The 18,660-nt window shown below is 49.3% G+C and overlaps 1 protein-coding gene across 15 annotated transcripts in view; it reads left to right on the forward strand.

The window, feature by feature from the left end:
• Positions 1-18,660, forward strand: part of LOC117964244 (acetyl-CoA carboxylase) — a 61,141-nt gene that overhangs the window by 3,141 nt on the left and 39,340 nt on the right. For 7 of the 15 annotated variants that reach the window (XM_058997819.1, XM_058997818.1, XM_058997820.1 and 4 more), the window contains 24 exons: positions 574-799; positions 4,057-4,189; positions 4,564-4,702; positions 5,099-5,208; positions 5,303-5,384; positions 5,640-5,738; positions 6,112-6,218; positions 6,583-6,693; positions 7,021-7,230; positions 8,060-8,230; positions 9,486-9,647; positions 9,745-9,908; positions 10,496-10,646; positions 10,950-11,053; positions 11,163-11,244; positions 11,564-11,709; positions 12,031-12,181; positions 12,388-12,522; positions 12,674-12,820; positions 13,225-13,434; positions 13,815-13,915; positions 14,143-14,231; positions 15,254-15,378; positions 17,875-17,988. In XM_058997819.1, the coding sequence (XP_058853802.1) occupies positions 606-799; positions 4,057-4,189; positions 4,564-4,702; positions 5,099-5,208; positions 5,303-5,384; positions 5,640-5,738; positions 6,112-6,218; positions 6,583-6,693; positions 7,021-7,230; positions 8,060-8,230; positions 9,486-9,647; positions 9,745-9,908; positions 10,496-10,646; positions 10,950-11,053; positions 11,163-11,244; positions 11,564-11,709; positions 12,031-12,181; positions 12,388-12,522; positions 12,674-12,820; positions 13,225-13,434; positions 13,815-13,915; positions 14,143-14,231; positions 15,254-15,378; positions 17,875-17,988 (3,237 nt within the window). In that variant the 5' untranslated portion in view covers positions 574-605. Of the gene's footprint in view, positions 1-573; positions 800-2,435; positions 2,847-4,056; positions 4,190-4,563; positions 4,703-5,098; positions 5,209-5,302; positions 5,385-5,639; positions 5,739-6,111; positions 6,219-6,582; positions 6,694-7,020; positions 7,231-8,059; positions 8,231-8,376; positions 8,399-9,485; positions 9,648-9,744; positions 9,909-10,495; positions 10,647-10,949; positions 11,054-11,162; positions 11,245-11,563; positions 11,710-12,030; positions 12,182-12,387; positions 12,523-12,673; positions 12,821-13,224; positions 13,435-13,814; positions 13,916-14,142; positions 14,232-15,253; positions 15,379-17,874; positions 17,989-18,660 lie in introns of those variants that run through there. The other 8 variants (XM_058997821.1, XM_058997823.1, XM_058997827.1 and 5 more) reach the window with 4 other exon arrangements.

The following is an 18,660-nucleotide window of genomic DNA, read 5'->3' on the forward strand; positions in this document are numbered from 1 at the left end:
GTTATACAGTGCATTCACACTGTGGGTTATACAGTGCATTCACACTGTGGGTTATACTGTGCATTCACGCTGTGGGTTATACTGTGCATTCACACTGTGGGTTATACTGTGCATTCACACTGTGGATTATACTGTGCATTCACACTGTGGGTTATACTGTGCATTCACACTGTGGGTTATACAGTGCATTCACACTGTGGGTTATACTGTGCATTCACACTGTGGGTTATACTGTGCATTCACACTGCGGGTTATACTGTGCATTCACACGATGGGTTATACAGTGCATTCACACTGTGGGTTAATTTCATATCCTTTTTTTTAAAAAAGAAAAAGACCAACCTTCACCCCTGAAAACATCTGAACCCTTGTTCTCATCATTAAACACCTGGCAGTCCAACCTGACAGATAGGGTCTGGCCAATAACTGAGTGCTCAAGTGCCGTTGTGCAATCGCTGGATTTCATATAGGCCAGGCCCAGCCTGCCTGCCTGACGCAGTGTGTGTGTGATAAAGCTGGCAGTGCTTGTCCTTGCCTGCTGTCTGCTGATCCTGGTTCTCACTCTCCTCCCAGTGCTCGGAGCCTGTCAGCGCAGAGAAGCCGTGATGACAGAGCAGGAGCCCCCCGAGGTGGCTGCTCCGCAGTCCCGCTTCATCATCGGTTCTGTGTCCGAGGAGAACTCCGAGGATGAGATCCTGAGCCTGGGGAAGGAGCGCTCGCTGTCCCCCGCCTCCGTCGGCTCAGACAGCCTCTCCGACCTGGGGCTGAACCACATCGACGGCCTGGCGCAGAACATGAGGTGAGCCGGCCACGCTGCTCTGACCTGCTGCATTGTGAGGTGCAGGGGGTGAGGGGCTCAGCTTCTCTATAGACTCTGTGGCTCCTGTTTATTTAACTTTATTAGCAGTGCAAGAACAACATGTGTGTTTCATTAGTACTGTACTTGTGATGCAGAGTTTTCACCGGCGCGCCGCTTTAGTAAATCTGGAATCTTGTACCAAGATTGAAGTTTATTAAAATGAAATCAATGCACTGTGGAAGAATGACATATTTTCATTGAATTTGCAAAGTATACTTTTGAACCAAAATTGAAAAAGTAAGTCTCCCATACTGCTGTGTAATTTGTTGTGCAATAACTAAGGCTTGAAATCCAAGTGGGTGGAAAGTAAGAAACTCCCCTTGTGGCACACTGCCATGCTGTGTGAAAGAACAGTCCTCAGCTCTGAATGGAGAAAAGCCTGCTGATATGGAATAAAAGGGCAGCTGTTGCTTAGCAGCCAACAATTGTAACCATCACCTCCTTTCACCCCTGTACGCTGTGTGAGTTTCTAGAATACATAGATCTGATATTTCACAATGGCAGATTGCTTCGTCCAGGAAAGTTTTGAAAGTACAGAACTGGAGTCTGCGGTCCTGTGACTGTTGAAGCGTTTGAGTGAATGGGCATTAGTGACAGTTAGTGTATTCTTAACTCTGAGTGAAGTGAGAATTTAGCAGACCAACGTTTCGACAAGTGTCTTTACCTTGACTTTGTATCTGTGTACCATTGAGACAGATCTCACCGCAGGAACCTGCCTGCTGTATTCATGTGAACGACTGCACTTCTCTTCCCAGCAATGCTAACTAATGCTTGTGTGAGCCATGTGTTATGTGAGTGCACGTGCATCTGTTATCAAAGAGCATTGCTGGGCTTTGCTGGGAAATGTGCAGTGCATTGCAGATCTTGAACCTGTGATGCTGGCGTGCCCCCCTGCACTGAAGCTGACCTGTACTCTCAATGAATTGGCAGTATTGAAAAGTAATGCCCCCGGTCCTGGATTGGCCGTGCCGGATTGCAGCATGGAGGGGTGGGTTTGGATTGGGTGCTGTGGGTCCTACGCCCTCCTGTGTTTTATACCCAGGTACAGTGTCAGCCTGACATGGCTTGAGCACTGGGTTACTGCTGGGTCTTATCTATGGGTGCTTGCTGGAGCTGATAGCAGTTACAGTATTGTAGAGGGGGGGTGGGGGGGTTGCCGAAATCCTTTCTACTGACTCTCAATTACAAAACTAGAGGGGCAGCCTGATGTGAAGTCCCTGGGACGCCCTTACACAGGGCATTGCCTCTCCTTGATGTCACATTATTGGGTCAGACCACAGCGTCTAACCAAACGCATCTGAAATTGAGCGCACACGAGAAGCCCCTCCCACTGTCTCTCCCACTCTCTCCCTATTCGGTAAGAACTGGATTGGGGCGTGGCTGTTGAGAAAAGGGGAGGGGCTAGGGCAGAGTTGACCCCGGTGCAGAGACCGTGGTAGTTTATCTGCAGCTTGGGCAGGATTTTGAAATCCGGGTGAGCTGCAGCCTTTATGAACACACACAGGACTTCAGTGTCATCGAGTAAGTAAGCACACAAGGGGCTCAGGATCAGCTGAGGAGAGCACTAGACCTGCTTTTTGAACCTTTCCCACCTATGCTTTTAGCTTTATTTCAAGACATTAATGCCTATACAGGCTAGAGTATGAACCGGGTGATAATAAAGTCAGTGTCTCATTGATTCAGCATGCAGCCGGCCGGATCTGTGCTGAAAACAAAGAAGGACGAAGATTAGAGATCCCTCTGCTTGGAGTCTCAGTCTCATGATGAGAAGCTGCAGGCTGGTCACCCCCAGCCCTGTCATACCTGCTCGGCAACTCCATGCTGAGAAGGGGTGAGGCCTTGTGTGCTGCAGAGCTTTAGGGAACACAGAGAGAGAGAGGGAGAGAGAGAGAGAGAAAGGGAGAGAGTACGGCAAGCTTCTGGAATTTTTCAAAATGGAGTATTCTGCAGAAGAAAATCCTGAGACAAGATATCATATGCTGCGAAGGTTAGTACAGTAAAAGGAAAGCATTTTTCTAAATGCTTGCTCATTTTGACAGCTCAACAAAGGCATTCACAGGACTATATACTTACTGCACATGTTGTATTAAGCATGCCTACCTTGATTCAAGTGACGATTTTCAGAATGCCAGCGGACATAACGAGAGGACGTAGCGCTGGAGAAATAACGAGGGTGCAGAAAGGGTTGTAATATTTTTTGAGTGTGTTGCAGCTCATAGGAATGAGTGAGTGATCTGTCAGGAGGGCTCAGTTTGCCTGCAGTGCTTTAGCAAGTCCACAAGCCTGGCAGGAAGCTACCCTGTTCCATGGGCTGACTGTAGAATGCATGGAAGCAGGTTGGCTGTTCATTCTGTGCTTGAGATAGAAAAAGAGCTGTACAGTTTCCACAAGGAAGTGCGCTACATTCAGGAGGACTGGCAGCTGCAGTACAACAGAACTCCTCTGGGGCTGTGTGCTTCTGGTTTGTTCAATGGGTTGGCTTTTTGTGCGCTGCACTTTATCAAAAAGCAGACCTGCTGACAGTGTAGTTTGTGTATGAGGTGGGGCAGCGATCCTGGTTAGCCCTGGAGAGGCCAGCCAAACAAGTTTATTATTATTATTATTATTATTATTATTTATTTCTTAGCAGACGCCCTTATCCAGGGCGACTTACAATTGTTACAACATATCACATTATACATTATTTCACATTATTTTTACATACAATTACCCATTTATACAGTTGGGTTTTTACTGGAGCAATCTAGGTAAAGTACCTTGCTCAAGGGTACAACAGCAGTGTCCCCCACTGGGGATTGAACCCACAACCCTCCGGTCAAGAGTCCAGAGCCCTAACCACTACTCCACACTGCTGACCTTATAATTATATTATAAGGCTTTAATTCCACATTGGTGCATAAAGACCGCTCCGAATCATAAAATAGTAAGGGAAATGTAAAATAGCGGGGGGGGGGGGTGATGACTTGGTTAGCTCTGTTGTGGGTGGGGTGTGTTGTTAGCTGTGGGGTGTGTGGTTACCTCTGCAGTGGGCGTGGTTGGCTGTGTTGTGGGTGGGGTGTGTGGTTAGCTGTGCGGTGGGTGTGGTTAGCTGTATAGTGTGCGTGGTTAAATGTGTAGTGGGCGGGGCTGGGTGCGGATAGCTGTGCAGTGGGTGTATGTTCTGTCCAGTACAGTGATGTCACTCTCCCTGGATTCAGGCCCAGCATGTCGGGGTTGCACCTGGTGAAGCAGGGCCGGGAGCGCAGGAGGATGGACCTGCAGAGGGACTTCACTGTGGCCTCACCCGCTGAGTTCGTCACTCGCTTTGGGGGCAACAAGGTCATTGAGAAGGTATGTGCCTGGAGGGGCCCTCTCTGTGAGGGAGGAGTTCGGTCTCCATTCTCATCCCATTGGAACTGCCTACCCTGTGTGGGTTTGGGTTATGCACTGGTGTTATTGGATTAACCTATACCCTGATAACCTGCAGCATTCTAGAGCATTTTACAGCACCATGGTGTGTTGTAGAGCATTTTACAGCACCCACATGGATCTTTTATTAAGGGGTGACCCGGGGATAACTCCAGATAAGTGGTTGATTGGGGGGATTTCCCCAGTGCTGGGAAATGCTCTAAAAAGTCTTACCCGGGCAGGGTACAGGCTGATCAAACCCCCATACCCACAGCTCAGGGTGGCATTGATACGTATCTGCGGTATTTTCATTGTAGGTTCTTATTGCCAATAACGGGATCGCGGCAGTGAAATGCATGCGCTCGATCCGGAGGTGGGCGTACGAGATGTTTAGGAATGAGCGCGCCATTCGATTCGTTGTCATGGTAACCCCTGAAGACCTGAAGGCCAATGCAGGTGAGTGTGGGGAGCGAGTCCCAGTTTATTGTTATAATTGTCTCGAGCGTTTGCTTAGCAGGGTGTTAATGACACGGAAACGACTGCTGGCGAGACGCTTGAGGCAGGGCAGCGCAGGGGTTTATTAGTCCTCCATACGTTGTAAAACAGACCCGTGCTCGGGTAGACACCTGCATGTCAATGTTGTGTGTGCTGGTGTGTAGAGGTGACACAGGGTGGGATCAGGAACACAGGCCTCACATGCTTTTGAAGATAAGAATACACTAAATCGTGTGTTGGTGCTGGGCTTCGTAACCCTGATGCCCAGGTGGTTTATTTGAATCATGTCACGGCGGTGCTGTTTAGATTGATAGACTCCTTGACTTTAAAGCTGTTTTGTTAACCCATTGCCTGCAGAGTATATTAAAATGGCAGACCACTATGTTCCTGTGCCGGGAGGAACGAACAACAATAACTACGCCAACGTGGAGCTGATCCTGGACATCGCCAAGCGCATCCCAGTGCAGGTACTCCTGACACGCCAGCCTCACGCGTCACACATTACAGCTGCAGCTCTTTGTACACTCCTTTCCAATGCTGTTGTCTTCCTCTCATCTGCAGGCTGTGTGGGCGGGCTGGGGCCACGCGTCTGAGAACCCCAAACTCCCCGAGCTGCTGCACAAGAACAGCATCGCCTTCCTGGGTAAGACAGACTTGGGGCTCCTCCACTGTGCCTCTCTGCAGCTGGACTTGTCATGTTCCAACAGAGCTTTTACACATTAATATATCTACAGACCTGCTGCAAGATAGATGGTAGAGGCCGGAGGTGTCTGGCGTCCTCTGTTGTTGCTTCTTGATTCTGCACTGACTGATCACTGTATCAGGATCAGAGGTTAACTTGCATTAGAAATCCCTAGTGCTCGCTGTGCTCTACTGTAATAGTGTGTGTTGCTTGCAGGGCCCCCCAGCCAGGCGATGTGGGCTCTGGGTGATAAGATCGCCTCCTCCATCGTGGCGCAGACCGCTGGGATCCCCACACTGCCCTGGAGTGGATCTGGTGAGAGGCTGAGTCTGATCGGCATGCGTTTGTCTTGACAGAGATGCAAAGTGTCTGTGTGTGTGTGTGTGTGTGTGTTTGCAAAGTCTGTCCTCTTCAGTCACCGCGTGCATAATTGTACCACGTTAAGTTTCTTATCTATGTATCTATTTTATAATATTTTTTTTTTTTCAAAGTTATGGCAGGGCAACTCCACAGAGTTCTCACAAACTGTTTTAAAATTTCAAAAAATTCAATAAAAAAAATGGTGACCGACGGGGGTTATAGTGGACCTGATTCTGAAGCGAAGCCTGATAATAATCACAGTGAAAACATGGTACAGCCAGCCCTGTCTGTCCCGCTGAGCGGTGCTAACGCTGTGTGGTTTGTTCAGGGCTGACGGTGGAATGGACTGAGAGTGATCAGAGGAGGAGAGTGATTAGCGTGGCTCCGGAGGTCTATGAGCAGGGCTGCGTGCGAGACGAGGCGGAGGGGCTGCAGGTGAGCAGAGCTTCCACAGGACAGCAGCACCACTGCAGAGAACACACAGTGTCAAGCACAGCTCACCAGTGCTGCTAGTCTTCTCTTTCCTTGCTCTGTTGAGAACGCCCCACAATTCAATGCGCATGAATCGTTTGCTAAGGACATTCTGCATTCTTATATGTCCGAGCCCTTCGCAAAGTCAGAGAGGCTGTACAGACACATAATAATAAAATATTTCTGTATAAACTGTAAGGAGGTAGTAAGTGTTTCTCAGCAGTGTGAGGGGATGTAGGGTTTTGAGCTGATGTTTTGATGCACAATCAGGAGCTGGCATTGCCATGTTGAGTGTGGTGCTGACCCCGTGACCTTGTGTCCCCTGCAGGCTGCTGAGAAGGTGGGCTACCCAGTGATGATCAAGGCTTCGGAGGGCGGAGGAGGGAAGGGGATCCGGAAGGTGAACAGCGTAGACGACTTCCCCAACCTCTTCAGACAGGTCAGTCACTCGGGACCCTCCCGATCTCCCGGACAGCTTCCCACTCCTGGGATTGCTCTGATAACCAGAGTGTCTGGAAAGCAAGCACATGGAAAACGGAATAAGAATGGGAACGAGCAATACCAGAAACAACCCTGTTAATATCACACTCTCATTGCATGGCACTTTCCAGATTGCACAAGCTGAGCCTAATCAGCCACCCAGTAGAAGTGTCTGTGTGTCTCTAACGAAGCTGTTTGTGAATAGTTTGGTGTGCGCTCTGTCCCTCTCCTTGCTCTTCACTCAGTCTCACTGTGGTTTTAAAGAGATCCCTGCCTACTGTTCCAGGTCCAGACCGAAGTCCCCGGCTCGCCCATCTTCATCATGCAGCTGGCGAAACACGCGCGGCACCTGGAGGTGCAGATCCTGGCTGACCAGTATGGCAATGCCATCTCCCTGTTCGGCCGTGACTGCTCCGTGCAGCGCAGGCACCAGAAGATCATCGAGGAGGCTCCTGCCACCATCGCCCCCCACTTCGTGTTTGAGGAAATGGAGCAGGTGGGACTGGAGGAGAGGCACTGTGGGAGCTGGCTGTGCTCGTGTTGCACTTTACCTGTCTGTTTATATAGAGCCAGGACTTCAGCCAGAGGAAACACTCTCACACTGTTTTTACTTCTTGACTTTCATTCTTAGAAAGTGAACCAGGAATAATATCTCCCTGATAGTCTCATTTGCGGTTCCTGGTGCAGAAACAGGCTTTGTTTGTCTGGTGGTTTAGTAAAGGTTTTGTGTTGATCCAGTGTGTGGGGAGACCAGTTTCTTTGTTCTTCTCGTATTGTGTAGTTGTGTTTAGCTCCTGGCTGTTGGGATTCCACTGATTTGCTGCCCATTAGTTTTATCCAGTGAGCGTCTGAGTTTTTAGTTGAGTGCGCTCTATGTGCTGACGGGAGTGATCCCTGGACAGGCTGTGCTCAGAGGAATGTGTTTGTTCTGTACTACAGTGTGTGTCAATGGCTGGCTTGCAGTGCAGTGTGAAAGTACAACCGTGTGCATAGTGTAAATATAACAAGTCAGGTAAACCAGCACAGCATTAACCAGCAGAACTGCTGTATGCTGGCCAAGCATCGTTCTTACTGAAACACACGGTGCATTCACAGGATTTCACTGGAGGGTCAGGAAAGGGCTTCAAACCGAAAACTCAAATAATGAAATATTTAATACTAAAATAAACCAAATGTGCAGGTCTGTCTCTCTCTCTCTCTCTCTCTCTCTCTCTCTCTCTCTCTCTCTCTCTCTCATTCTCTCACTCTCTCTCTCTCTCTCTCTCTCTCTCTCTCTCTCTCTCTGTCTCTCATTCTCTCACTCTCTCACTCTCTCACCCTCTCAGTGTGCCGTGAAGCTGGCGAAGATGGTTGGCTATGTGAGTGCCGGCACAGTGGAGTACCTGTACAGCCAGGACGGCAGCTTCTACTTCCTGGAGCTCAACCCCCGGCTGCAGGTGGAGCACCCCTGCACAGAGATGGTGGCTGACGTGAACCTGCCCTCCGCACAGCTGCAGGTGAGCCCCCTGTACCCCCTCGGGACCCCCTCAACCTGCCCTCCGCACAGCTGCAGGTGAGCCCCCTGTACCCCCTCGGGACCCCCTCAACCTGCCCTCCGCACAGCTGCAGGTGAGCCCCCTGTACCCCCTCGGGACCCCCTCAACCTGCCCTCCGCACAGCTGCAGGTGAGCCCTCTGTACCCCGCTCATCTTGGGGTCTTGTGGTAGTCCAGTGTACAGGCTGCCATAGGCATGCAATGTTAACTGCTCTTTGTTTGTGATGGAAACAAGGCTTGAACCCAATCCTGGGTTTCAGGATTACCCATTAACTATACGGCTGTGTTAGTGTTATACTGACTAGAGGCTAAGCCCTGTTTCAAATAAAAATAAACCAAATAAAATCAAAGACAAACAATATCCTATCAAACAAACGGGGAAATGTAAATTAATTAAGGGACAGAAAAAATGAAAGCAACGAAGGATTAAAAAAGATTAAAAAAAAAACAAGTCCAATTGCACTGCTTGTGGCCCACAGTAAATACACACAGCGCTGAGAGAGTGCAGCCTCACATCACATTAGACATGCATCACATCATACTGCCCAGGACAGGCGCAGACTGCCTGCAGCCTTCGTGTTGCCATGGGGACAGCAGGAGAGTGCCAGGATGTGATCAACAGGAGCATGACCTCCCTTCTGTCACAGGACTGCAATGTAGGTTACAGGGGAGCCGTCTGCCCCTCGAGGAGCACTCATGCAATGCATGTGTCCTGTGTAGTATTGAGTCCTGGCTACTGGACTAAACAAAGACTGCTTGTCCTTTAGCATGTGACTGCACTGCTATCATACCCTATAGTACCCCTGGCTAAATAAAGACTACTGTAAGACTCAACAGTAATGCAACGGTACCATTTGTTTATATGGAACGCCTACCAACCCTGGGTTGTCTGCATCTCCCGAGGCTTATTGCATTGTTCTGCATTTTCTCAGGTTATTTGAACTGCAGTTTGGTACAGTGGTGAGCTGACAGACACTTTATATAAATGATAAGCTTTTATTGAGTCGGGTATGATTGCTGCTCTTGTCAATCACCTCAAAATGCTGGTCAACGACACCAACTGCTGGCCACGTAGGAAACAGCACTTACAGAGATTCTGAAATAATACAGAACACTGCACTGAACCCTTTCATGCAAGGACCTCACATGGGGACATGTGGAAGACGCAAATGCATGATTACCATTTATATTTTTATATCTTTCTGTATCTCTTTCAGATTGCCATGGGGATTCCTCTGCACAGGATCAAGGATATCCGAGTGATGTATGGGGTGCTGCCCTGGGGAGAATCACCCATCGACTTCGAGGGCCTGTCCACCGCCCCTTCCCCGCGAGGTCACGTGATCGCCGCTCGCATCACCAGCGAGAACCCTGACGAGGTGCGAGGACCCCCTTCATGATCTCTCTCCGCCCCTCCGTCTGTGTGAGCCTCCACTGCAGCTCTGACTCCCCCTCTCCCTGTCTCCATGTCCGCAGGGTTTCAAGCCCAGCTCAGGCACAGTGCAGGAGCTGAACTTCCGCAGCAGTAAGAACGTCTGGGGCTACTTCAGTGTGGCGGCGGCGGGGGGGCTGCACGAGTTTGCCGACTCCCAGTTTGGACACTGCTTCTCCTGGGGGGAGAACCGCGAAGAGGCCATCTCGTGAGTGAGACCTGGCTGCTTCAGGTTGACCGCTACCAGCTATCAAACACACCTTACTGACCGCTCTGAATCCAACTGTTACCGGCTATCAAACACACCTTTACTAACCGCTCTGAATCCACCTCTGTTACCAGCTATCAAACACACCTTACTGACCGCTCTGAATCCAGCTCTGTTACCAGCTATCAAACACACCTTACTGACCGCTCTGAATCCAGGTCTGTTACCACTTATCAAACACACCTTTACTGACCACTCTGAATCCAACTGTTACCAGCTATCAAACACACCTTACTGACCGCTCTGAATCCAGCTGTTACCACTTATCAAACACACCTTACTGACCGCTCTGAATCCAGCTCTGTTACCACTTATCAAACACACCTCCCCTCTCGCATTATAGGAACGCTTCTGCTTTAATATTTCTGCAAGGGTGTGACAGACATGGGAATAGTGCTAGTGTGGATGAACTCCTAAGGACCGCTGCGCTGTAGCCAAGCTCTTGTCTAATGAGGTGTTATTCAGTGGTGCTTTGCTATAGAAACCTCTCGGGTCTGCCCCTAAGTCCTGTGCTTTTTATTTTTCAGTAACATGGTGGTTGCTCTGAAGGAGCTGTCGATTCGAGGAGATTTCAGGACCACCGTGGAGTATCTCACCAAGCTGCTGGAGACAGAGTGTTTCCAACAAAACAGCATCGACACGGGCTGGCTGGACAAGCTCATCTCAGAGAAAGTACAGGTAACACACACAGGGACACACAGAGACACAGACACAGAGACACAGACACAGGCAAACAAACACAGAGAAACAGGCACAGTGACATAGACACACACACATAGAGACACAGACACACACACATAGAGAGACACGCACAGAGACACAGACACACACACATAGAGAGACATGCACAGAGACACAGGCACACACACAGAGACAGAGACAGGCACACACACTGGAATACTGGTGATCGACATGGGCTGACCTTGCCTGACGCTTGCAGAATGTTGTTCCCCTGTCTTTCTAAACCCTGTCCTTCTGCAGGCGGAGAGGCCAGACACCATGCTGGGCATCGTGTGCGGGGCTCTGCACGTGGCCGACGTCACCCTGCGGAACAGCGTCTCCAACTTCCTGCACTCTCTGGAAAGGTACGCCGCGCGGGCTCTGTGCAGGGCAGCTCCTGGGTCCTGTGGTGATCGCTAGGGACAGGGACCCTTCCTCACTCTGCATTGCTGACCTCCTGCTTTCTCCTCCCAGGGGACAGGTCCTCCCGGCTCATACCCTGCTGAACACGGTGGACGTGGAGCTGATCTACGAAGCTGTAAAATACGCCCTCAAGGTAAAGCTGTGGAGTCGCATCTTCTGGGAACAGCGAATGCATGCATGTACAGCACAGTGGAGTGAGAACTCCCCTACAGGGCTAGCAAGTCGTGTGGATGCACCTTTATTTCACATACGTCTCCTTTTACCTTTATCTTCATAGCGGGTCGCAGGTCATCGTTTGTGAAGAGTAAGTGCACTTCTTCAGCAGCCAGTTCCCAAGCATGAATCCAAACCAGTGTGGAAGCACGTGGGGCCCCTGGTGTGGTGCTCCATGTGTGAGTGTGTGTGTGTGTGTGTGTGAATGCTTGACCGGGGCTCTGTTCTGTGCTTCCCAGGTGACCCGACAGTCTCCCAACTCCTACGTGGTGATCATGAACTGCTCGTGCGTGGAGGTGGACGTTCACAGGCTGAGTGACGGGGGGCTGCTTCTCTCCTACGATGGCAGCAGCTACACAACCTACATGAAGGAGGAGGTGGACAGGTACAGCTGAGAGAGTTACTACAGCACTGACCAGAGAGAGTTACAGCACTGACTAGACCAGCAGAGAGAGATACTACAGCACTGACTAGACCAGCAGAGAGAGTTACTACAGCACTGACTAGAGAGAGTTACTACAGCACTGACTAGACCAGCAGAGAGAGTTACTACAGCACTGACTAGAGAGAGTTACTACAGCACTGACTAGACCAGCAGAGAGAGTTACTACAGCACTGACACCCAGCCGTTGGGCATTCGAGTCGTCATGTCTTGTTGTTACCAGCTTGGAATGTTTTTTCATGCGCCGTCCTGGTTTGTGTTCAGGTACCGCATCACCATTGGGAACAAGACGTGCGTGTTTGAGAAGGAGAACGACCCGTCTCTGCTGCGCTCTCCCTCCGCGGGGAAGCTGATTCAGTACACTGTGGAGGACGGGGGCCACGTCTTCTCAGGGCAGTGCTACGCTGAGATCGAGGTCAGGACGCTTCTGTCTTTACTTCCTCTTGCCTCTTTTGCTTCTGTTATTATTCTTAAGAAAGCTCCCCTCTGTCTCCCTGTGTGTTGAGCTCCCCTCTCTCCTCTCTTTCCCTGTGTGTTGAGCTCTCCTCTCTCAGTGTGTTGAGCTCCCCTCTGTCTCCCTGTGTGTTGAGCTCTCCTCTCTCTCCCTGTCTCTCTGTCCAGGTAATGAAGATGGTGATGACTCTCACTGCGGGCGAGTCTGGCTGCATTCACTATGTGAAGAGAGCCGGGGCAGTGCTGGAGCCGGGCTGTGTCATTGCGAAGCTGCAGCTTGATGATCCCAGCAGGGTTCAGCAGGTGAGACTCCACTGGGATCAGAGCTGAGGAATGCATTCCCATTCCTCCAGTACACTGCTCTCGGGTGTGTTGTGCTCATTTAAATGAGTTTTAGTTTTTGTATTCGTTCATTCTTCAAGCCCCTCTCTCCCTGCCTCTCCCCCTCTCCCAGGCGGAACTGTACACTGGCAAGCTGCCCCTGATCCAGGCCATGTCTCTGCACGGAGAGAAGTTGCACCGTGTCTTCCACAGCGTGCTGGACCACCTGGTAAACGTGATGAACGGATACTGCCTGCCTGAGCCCTTCTTCAGCACCAAGGTACCCACAGAGCAGCCAGGCCTGCAGCGAACACGGTGCCATAGAGCTGCGTGCAGAAATACTGAAGGAATCAGGCAGCGAAACATTCCAAAGTGAAAGTTTCTTTGAGCATTTCTGATGTAAAGCACACAAATATATCTAGAAAGGAATAAAAGACAAACCATATCTGTAAACGTTTATAAAATGAGTTTTAAAAGGTCAGTTGTGAACTTCAGTAAGAACCCGGCTCTGCTGTGCTAGACCACTCTGAAGTGGGTTTATTCACCACGGCAATACAATCTGTGACCATGTGTTTTAGTGAGGATTCTGGGGGGGGGGGGGCACAAGGCGAGATGTGTATTAAAAACTGAAAGACTCTTTTAGAGAAGTTAATTTAAATCTGCAGCTGCACTGCCCTGGTATAGGGATTCCTCCTGTGTCCTCAGGTGAAGGAGTGGGTGGAGAGGCTGATGAAGACCCTGCGGGACCCCTCCCTGCCCCTGCTGGAGCTGCAGGACATCATGACTAGTGTGTCGGTGCGCATCCCCATCGCCGTGGAGAAGGCCATCAAGAAGGAGATGGCTCAGTATGCCAGCAACATCACCTCCGTGCTCTGCCAGTTCCCCAGCCAGCAGGTATAAAGACTCCCATCGCATAGCAGTGTGATCCATTTCTGGTTTTACTAGGAGTTTAGTAAGACACACCTGGACTTGTTACCAACAGACTGGGGCTAATCAAGCTTGTAGTAAAACCTGGAATGGGTGAAGCTGCTATGCAGTGGGAGTCTTATTTCCATCCCTGAGCTGTCAGTGACGAGCTGTACAACTCCAGTTCTGTTTTTAGCCATTAGTCTCTAGCATGAGCTATGGCTCATCCCTCTTTACTGCAGGTTTACTCGTGCTTTAGCTTAACATGAATGGAGTAATGAGGCAGCATGTATTAATCCACAGCAAGTCGAAAGCTGCAGTGTTTGCAGAGGGACCTGTGCTAAAGAGGTGTTTCTTTCTGCTTTCAGATTGCTAACATCCTGGACAGCCACGCAGCCACGCTGAACCGCAAGTCCGAGAGGGAGGTTTTCTTCATGAACACGCAGAGCATAGTGCAGCTGGTACAGAAGTAAGTGAGCAGGGTGCTCCGCTTAGGTTGTAAATGGGGGTGGCGTTTGACATGCCAGATTCCTGGCTCGGTGTCCGTGCTAAATGTGGAGCTGCCGAAAGAAATGCATTGAAACACCTGAATGATCTGAGTGCACAGTAGCTGGCCCCTCCCTGTCCTCCAGCCGTCCCCCAGGCAGGTGTCTGTGTCCCTCCTGTCTCAGGGACCTCTTGACTGTGTCCCCACAGGTACCGCAGTGGAATCAGGGGCCACATGAAGGCGGTGGTCATGGATCTACTCCGGCAGTACCTCAAAGTGGAGATTCAGTTCCAGAACGGTAAGAACAAACGGAAGCTCAGCTTCGAAGGAACACTGCCCTTAATCAGCGGCCATGGCTATAGGGGTGCTACTCAGGGGCCAGCATAACTTGAGTGATGTATTTCTACAGGTAGTTGAGCTGAGTCTTCTATCAAATGCTCAGATTGTTAACATTTTCATGCCTCTTCGGGGTGTACGTGTGTTTTTAGGTGCATTTTGGCACAGCTGATACAGTGGCAGAGTTGAAATAGTGTATTTGTGTAATACCCCCGACAGCCACTTGATGTCGCCAGCACACTGCGTAATAAAGTTAACGAGCCCTGTCTGTGTCCAGCTTGGCTTATTTCCTTGCAAAACAGTGCACTGCAAGACTAGTCAGAGTCATCACTCTGCTCGCTGTCAGGAACACATTTAAAGTAAACATTATTTCACACATAATTTAATTGTAATGTTTTAATTCACCCAGACATAATTATCTTCCAGTTTGTGTTCTGTGAATTAATAGATTTTTTTTTTCGTTTTGAAATGCGCAGCAGCACAGGGGTGTCTAACTCTCCAGTGATTATTATTATTATTATTATTATTATTATTATTATTATTATGTACACAATGCCATCAGAGGCACACAGTTCAGTTCAAGTGAAAGCAGTGCTGGCCAAGGCTTTAACATTCATTTCCTTACCTCTTCTTACACCTCTAGCCCTTTGAAGATCTTCCGGCTCTTTGCTCATGTTTCATGCTTCGATTTGGAATATGCAGATATTTCAGATGTTCTTCAGATAAGTCCGCGCTGTGGATGGAAAGTTGCTGTTATTTCCTATGACATGCAGTAGTTCAAACTCGCGCACTCTCGCTGTCAATCTCAATCAGTCAGCCATGCAATGGCACCAGAATGCAAAGCGTTGTATTTGAAATATCTGCATATGTAATCTTAATGAAAAAAGAATGGCTTTTCACCCGACGTGTTTGTAGAGAATGCTGAGCCAATGTTCAGGTTTCCCTGTTGGTAACCCTGCTGCGCTGCTCTTCTGCCTCCTGCAGGCCACTATGATAAGTGCGTGTTCGCGCTGCGCGAGGAGAACAAGGAAGACATGGTCAACGTGCTCAACTACATCTTCTCACACGCCCAGGTCACCAAGAAGAACCTGCTGGTCACCATGCTGATTGTGAGTGCGGAGCGCTCTCTGCCAGCATCTCTGTCTGTGCGTGCGTCTGCGTGTCTCTGTGTGCGTCTGCATCCGCCTGCTTGTCTCTGTGTGCGTCTGCGTGTCTCTGTGTGCGTCTGCGTGTCTCTGTGTGCGTGTCTCTGTGTGCGTCTGCATCCGCCTGCTTGTCTCTGTGTGCGTCTGCGTGTCTCTGTGTGCGTCTGCGTGTCTCTGTGTGCGTCTGCGTGTCTCTGTGTGCGTCTGCGTGTCTCTGTGCATCTGCGTGTGTCTGCATGTCTCTGCGTGTCTCTGTGTGTGTCTGCGTGTCTCTGTGTGTCTCTGCGCTTCTCTGTGTCTGCGTGTGTCTGTGTGAGTGCGTGTCTCTGCGTGTCTCTGTGTGTCTCTGCGTCTGCGTGTCTCTGCTTGTCTCTATATGTCTCTGCGTGTGCCTTGCGTGTGTCTGCGTGTGTCTGCAGAATCTCTGTCTGTCTCTGCTCACAGTGCGGAAGGTGTAGCGCTGCAGGTAGCATGCACGCCTTCCCCAAGTCTCTCTTTCAGTCTTGCCATAATGGCCAGCAATCAAAACGAGGAAAGTAGACTACAGACTAACAGACTAAACCTCCAAAACAAGTCTGCTCTACAACCCGTCCTTATTAATCAGTGGGTAGTTATTTAAACCCTTCAGAGCTGGGATTACATGTGTGTGAAAATGCAGTGCAATGCAAAGTGTGTGTGTGTTTATTTTCTTAAACAAGGGGAATGGTATGTTTTAGTGTATGCAATTAACAGAGAGGGAAAGCAGAGCTATATTTATTGTGATTCGATTCACCATCGTTCCAATCACCATGCAAACTGGGCCCTCCTCTAAAGTCTGCTTGGCAGAAAGGAAGTACTTACACAGCAGGGGAAGCGAAACGAGCATTAAACATGTTAACGTATTCTGTGATAGAAAGAAAACACAAGTGGCTGAATCCTCAGCAGTGGATGTGCTGCCGGCAAAGTCACGCACATAGTGAACGCAAATAGTAAAGTGCTCTTTGGTATCCACCTGAACCTTCTCGGCCTTTAAAATGGCCATCATGTGTCTGCTGATGAATGCTCTGAAATAGCATAGATTTTATGTATTGATTTGCATTTGTTTTTGTTTAAACACTGTCATTTAAAGACACCAGTGAGAATGCATTATAGCAGGTGTAAAACAGGGGGTGTTTTCACAGTAACCAGCACTCGCTCGATACACACCCTGACAGGCAAACACTGCAGGGCTACTCAAGACAGATTTTCTATATATTTTTGAAAACATGCATGCTGCTAAAAGGTGCCTGCTGCTAAAAGGTACCCCCCCCCCAGAACCTCTCTGATGTTTGGAGAGGTACTCATTTGGAAGCGATAGGGGCCGTGTCCTGTTTTATTTCTTCTTCGATGTGATTGTAAGTTAGGGCCGTGCTATAAGAATCTCATTACTCCGACACAAAGCTGTATTTCCTGGGAGAATTGTGAAGGAGCTCGCGCCCGGCCTGTTCATTTCTCTAGTAATCACGGCCTGCTGATGGGGAGGGAAAATGGCAGCTGTTTGCCGGCTCAGGTCTTCAATTTTCTTCAGTCCAGCCACTCGAGTGTGTAATTACATGGGGGTGTCGTGGAGGTGCGAGGGCTTTCAGATCATCACCCCTCCCCCACACCCGCCTGCCCCGTCACTCCAGAGCTGCACTGCAGCTGAGAGTCTTCAGAAGCAAAGCGATATAGAATACTGTTTAATATATATATATGTTATTTTTATGTTGAAATAAAATAAAATGTGCCGGTGATCTGCTTTGCCCTGCGGCAGACAGTGTTTCTGAATCCCACTTTCAATTCTTGTGTTCAGTAACAGTTTATTTCTAATTGATCAGTCACCCACTCAGGTGTGTCCCAGCAGTGATACTGTGGGATATTTTATTTATTTTTTAATAAGAATTCCGTGTCTGGCAGTATTGGACATGTGTGACAAGGAACTCATTCAATGTGAAATAATTGCATTTGTTACTGAATGTACTGATGCCATGCTTAAATAATGAATACAAACCACTACACAGGAAGGAGCTTCAGTAGCAACATCCTTTACATGATGAATGACTCTTGATGTATCGTTTAATATTAATCAGTGTTGAAGTCAGTGTCTCATGCACAAGTATACAAATGTTCAAGACTTGCACTTAAATGATCATTATTTCAAACACAAACTGTAATGTAGAACCTACCTACGTGAACGCTCTGATGAAGGAGCGAGCCGAAACGTTTGTCCAGTTGTTTTAACATCGACAGCAGTGACACTTCACTCGTCGTGATCTTCAATTCAAGTTCTCCCAGAGCACTTCTCCATCCAGGAAGATCACATTTCAACATGTATCCAGGTGTTGCTCACTGTCAGTACAAAGTGGCGATTCTTCCAAAGAGCTCCCAGCATGTAGGGCTTGCCGATCAAGGAGGTGTCTCTCAGTAACGGAACCACTCTGACCCCTGTCTTCGTTTCCGCAGGACCAGCTCTGCGGGCGCGACCCCACCCTGACCGACGAGCTGATGACCATCCTGACGGAGCTCACCCAACTCAGCAAGACCACCAACGCCAAGGTGGCCCTGCGAGCGCGCCAGGTGAGCGACACTGCCCCCTAGAGGCTCAGGGGAAGCGTGTTCAGTTCAGTTAAACGCACAGTAGTACGCTTTCTAGTTTTAAATGATTTGAATCCCTCTAAAGCACCGCCTTTCTTGTTGCATTAGCAGCCAGAGAAAGCCTAGGACAGGTCAGGGCTGCAGCCTTCCAGATAGGTCAGGGCTGCAGCCTTCTAGAGAGGTCAGGGCTGCAGCCTTCCAGAGAGGTCAGGGCTGCAGCCTTCCAGAGAGGTCAGGGCTGCAGCCTTCCAGAGGGGTCAGGGCTGCAGCCTTCCAGAGAGGTCAGGCCTCCTTGGGGTGGAAGGATCAGCCCCTTGATTTGTGTACAGCTGCTTCTTTCATCTGGCGCTGCTCAGAATCAATGTGCAATAAGCAGTGACAGTGTGGTGTTGACAGCATGTAGCAGAACACAAGACAGCACACAGCGCTGAACTGCATGGTTATCCACTGTGCCAGGGATATCGGCTGCATCTAGAAAACCGACACGCAAAATATCGTGCATGAGAAAAGTCTTTATAAAATACAGTTTGAGATGGAGGAAAATATAGACAAAGTGACAGACCCAGTTTTCGCTATTTGAAATTAATTTACCCAAATGATGAAGTGTAACGAATACACAGATGTTTTTTTGGTTAATGTTAATTACTGTTAATT

Source organism: Acipenser ruthenus, chromosome 24 (assembly GCF_902713425.1).
Source record: "Acipenser ruthenus chromosome 24, fAciRut3.2 maternal haplotype, whole genome shotgun sequence".
In the NCBI taxonomy this organism is placed as follows: domain Eukaryota; kingdom Metazoa; phylum Chordata; class Actinopteri; order Acipenseriformes; family Acipenseridae; genus Acipenser; species Acipenser ruthenus.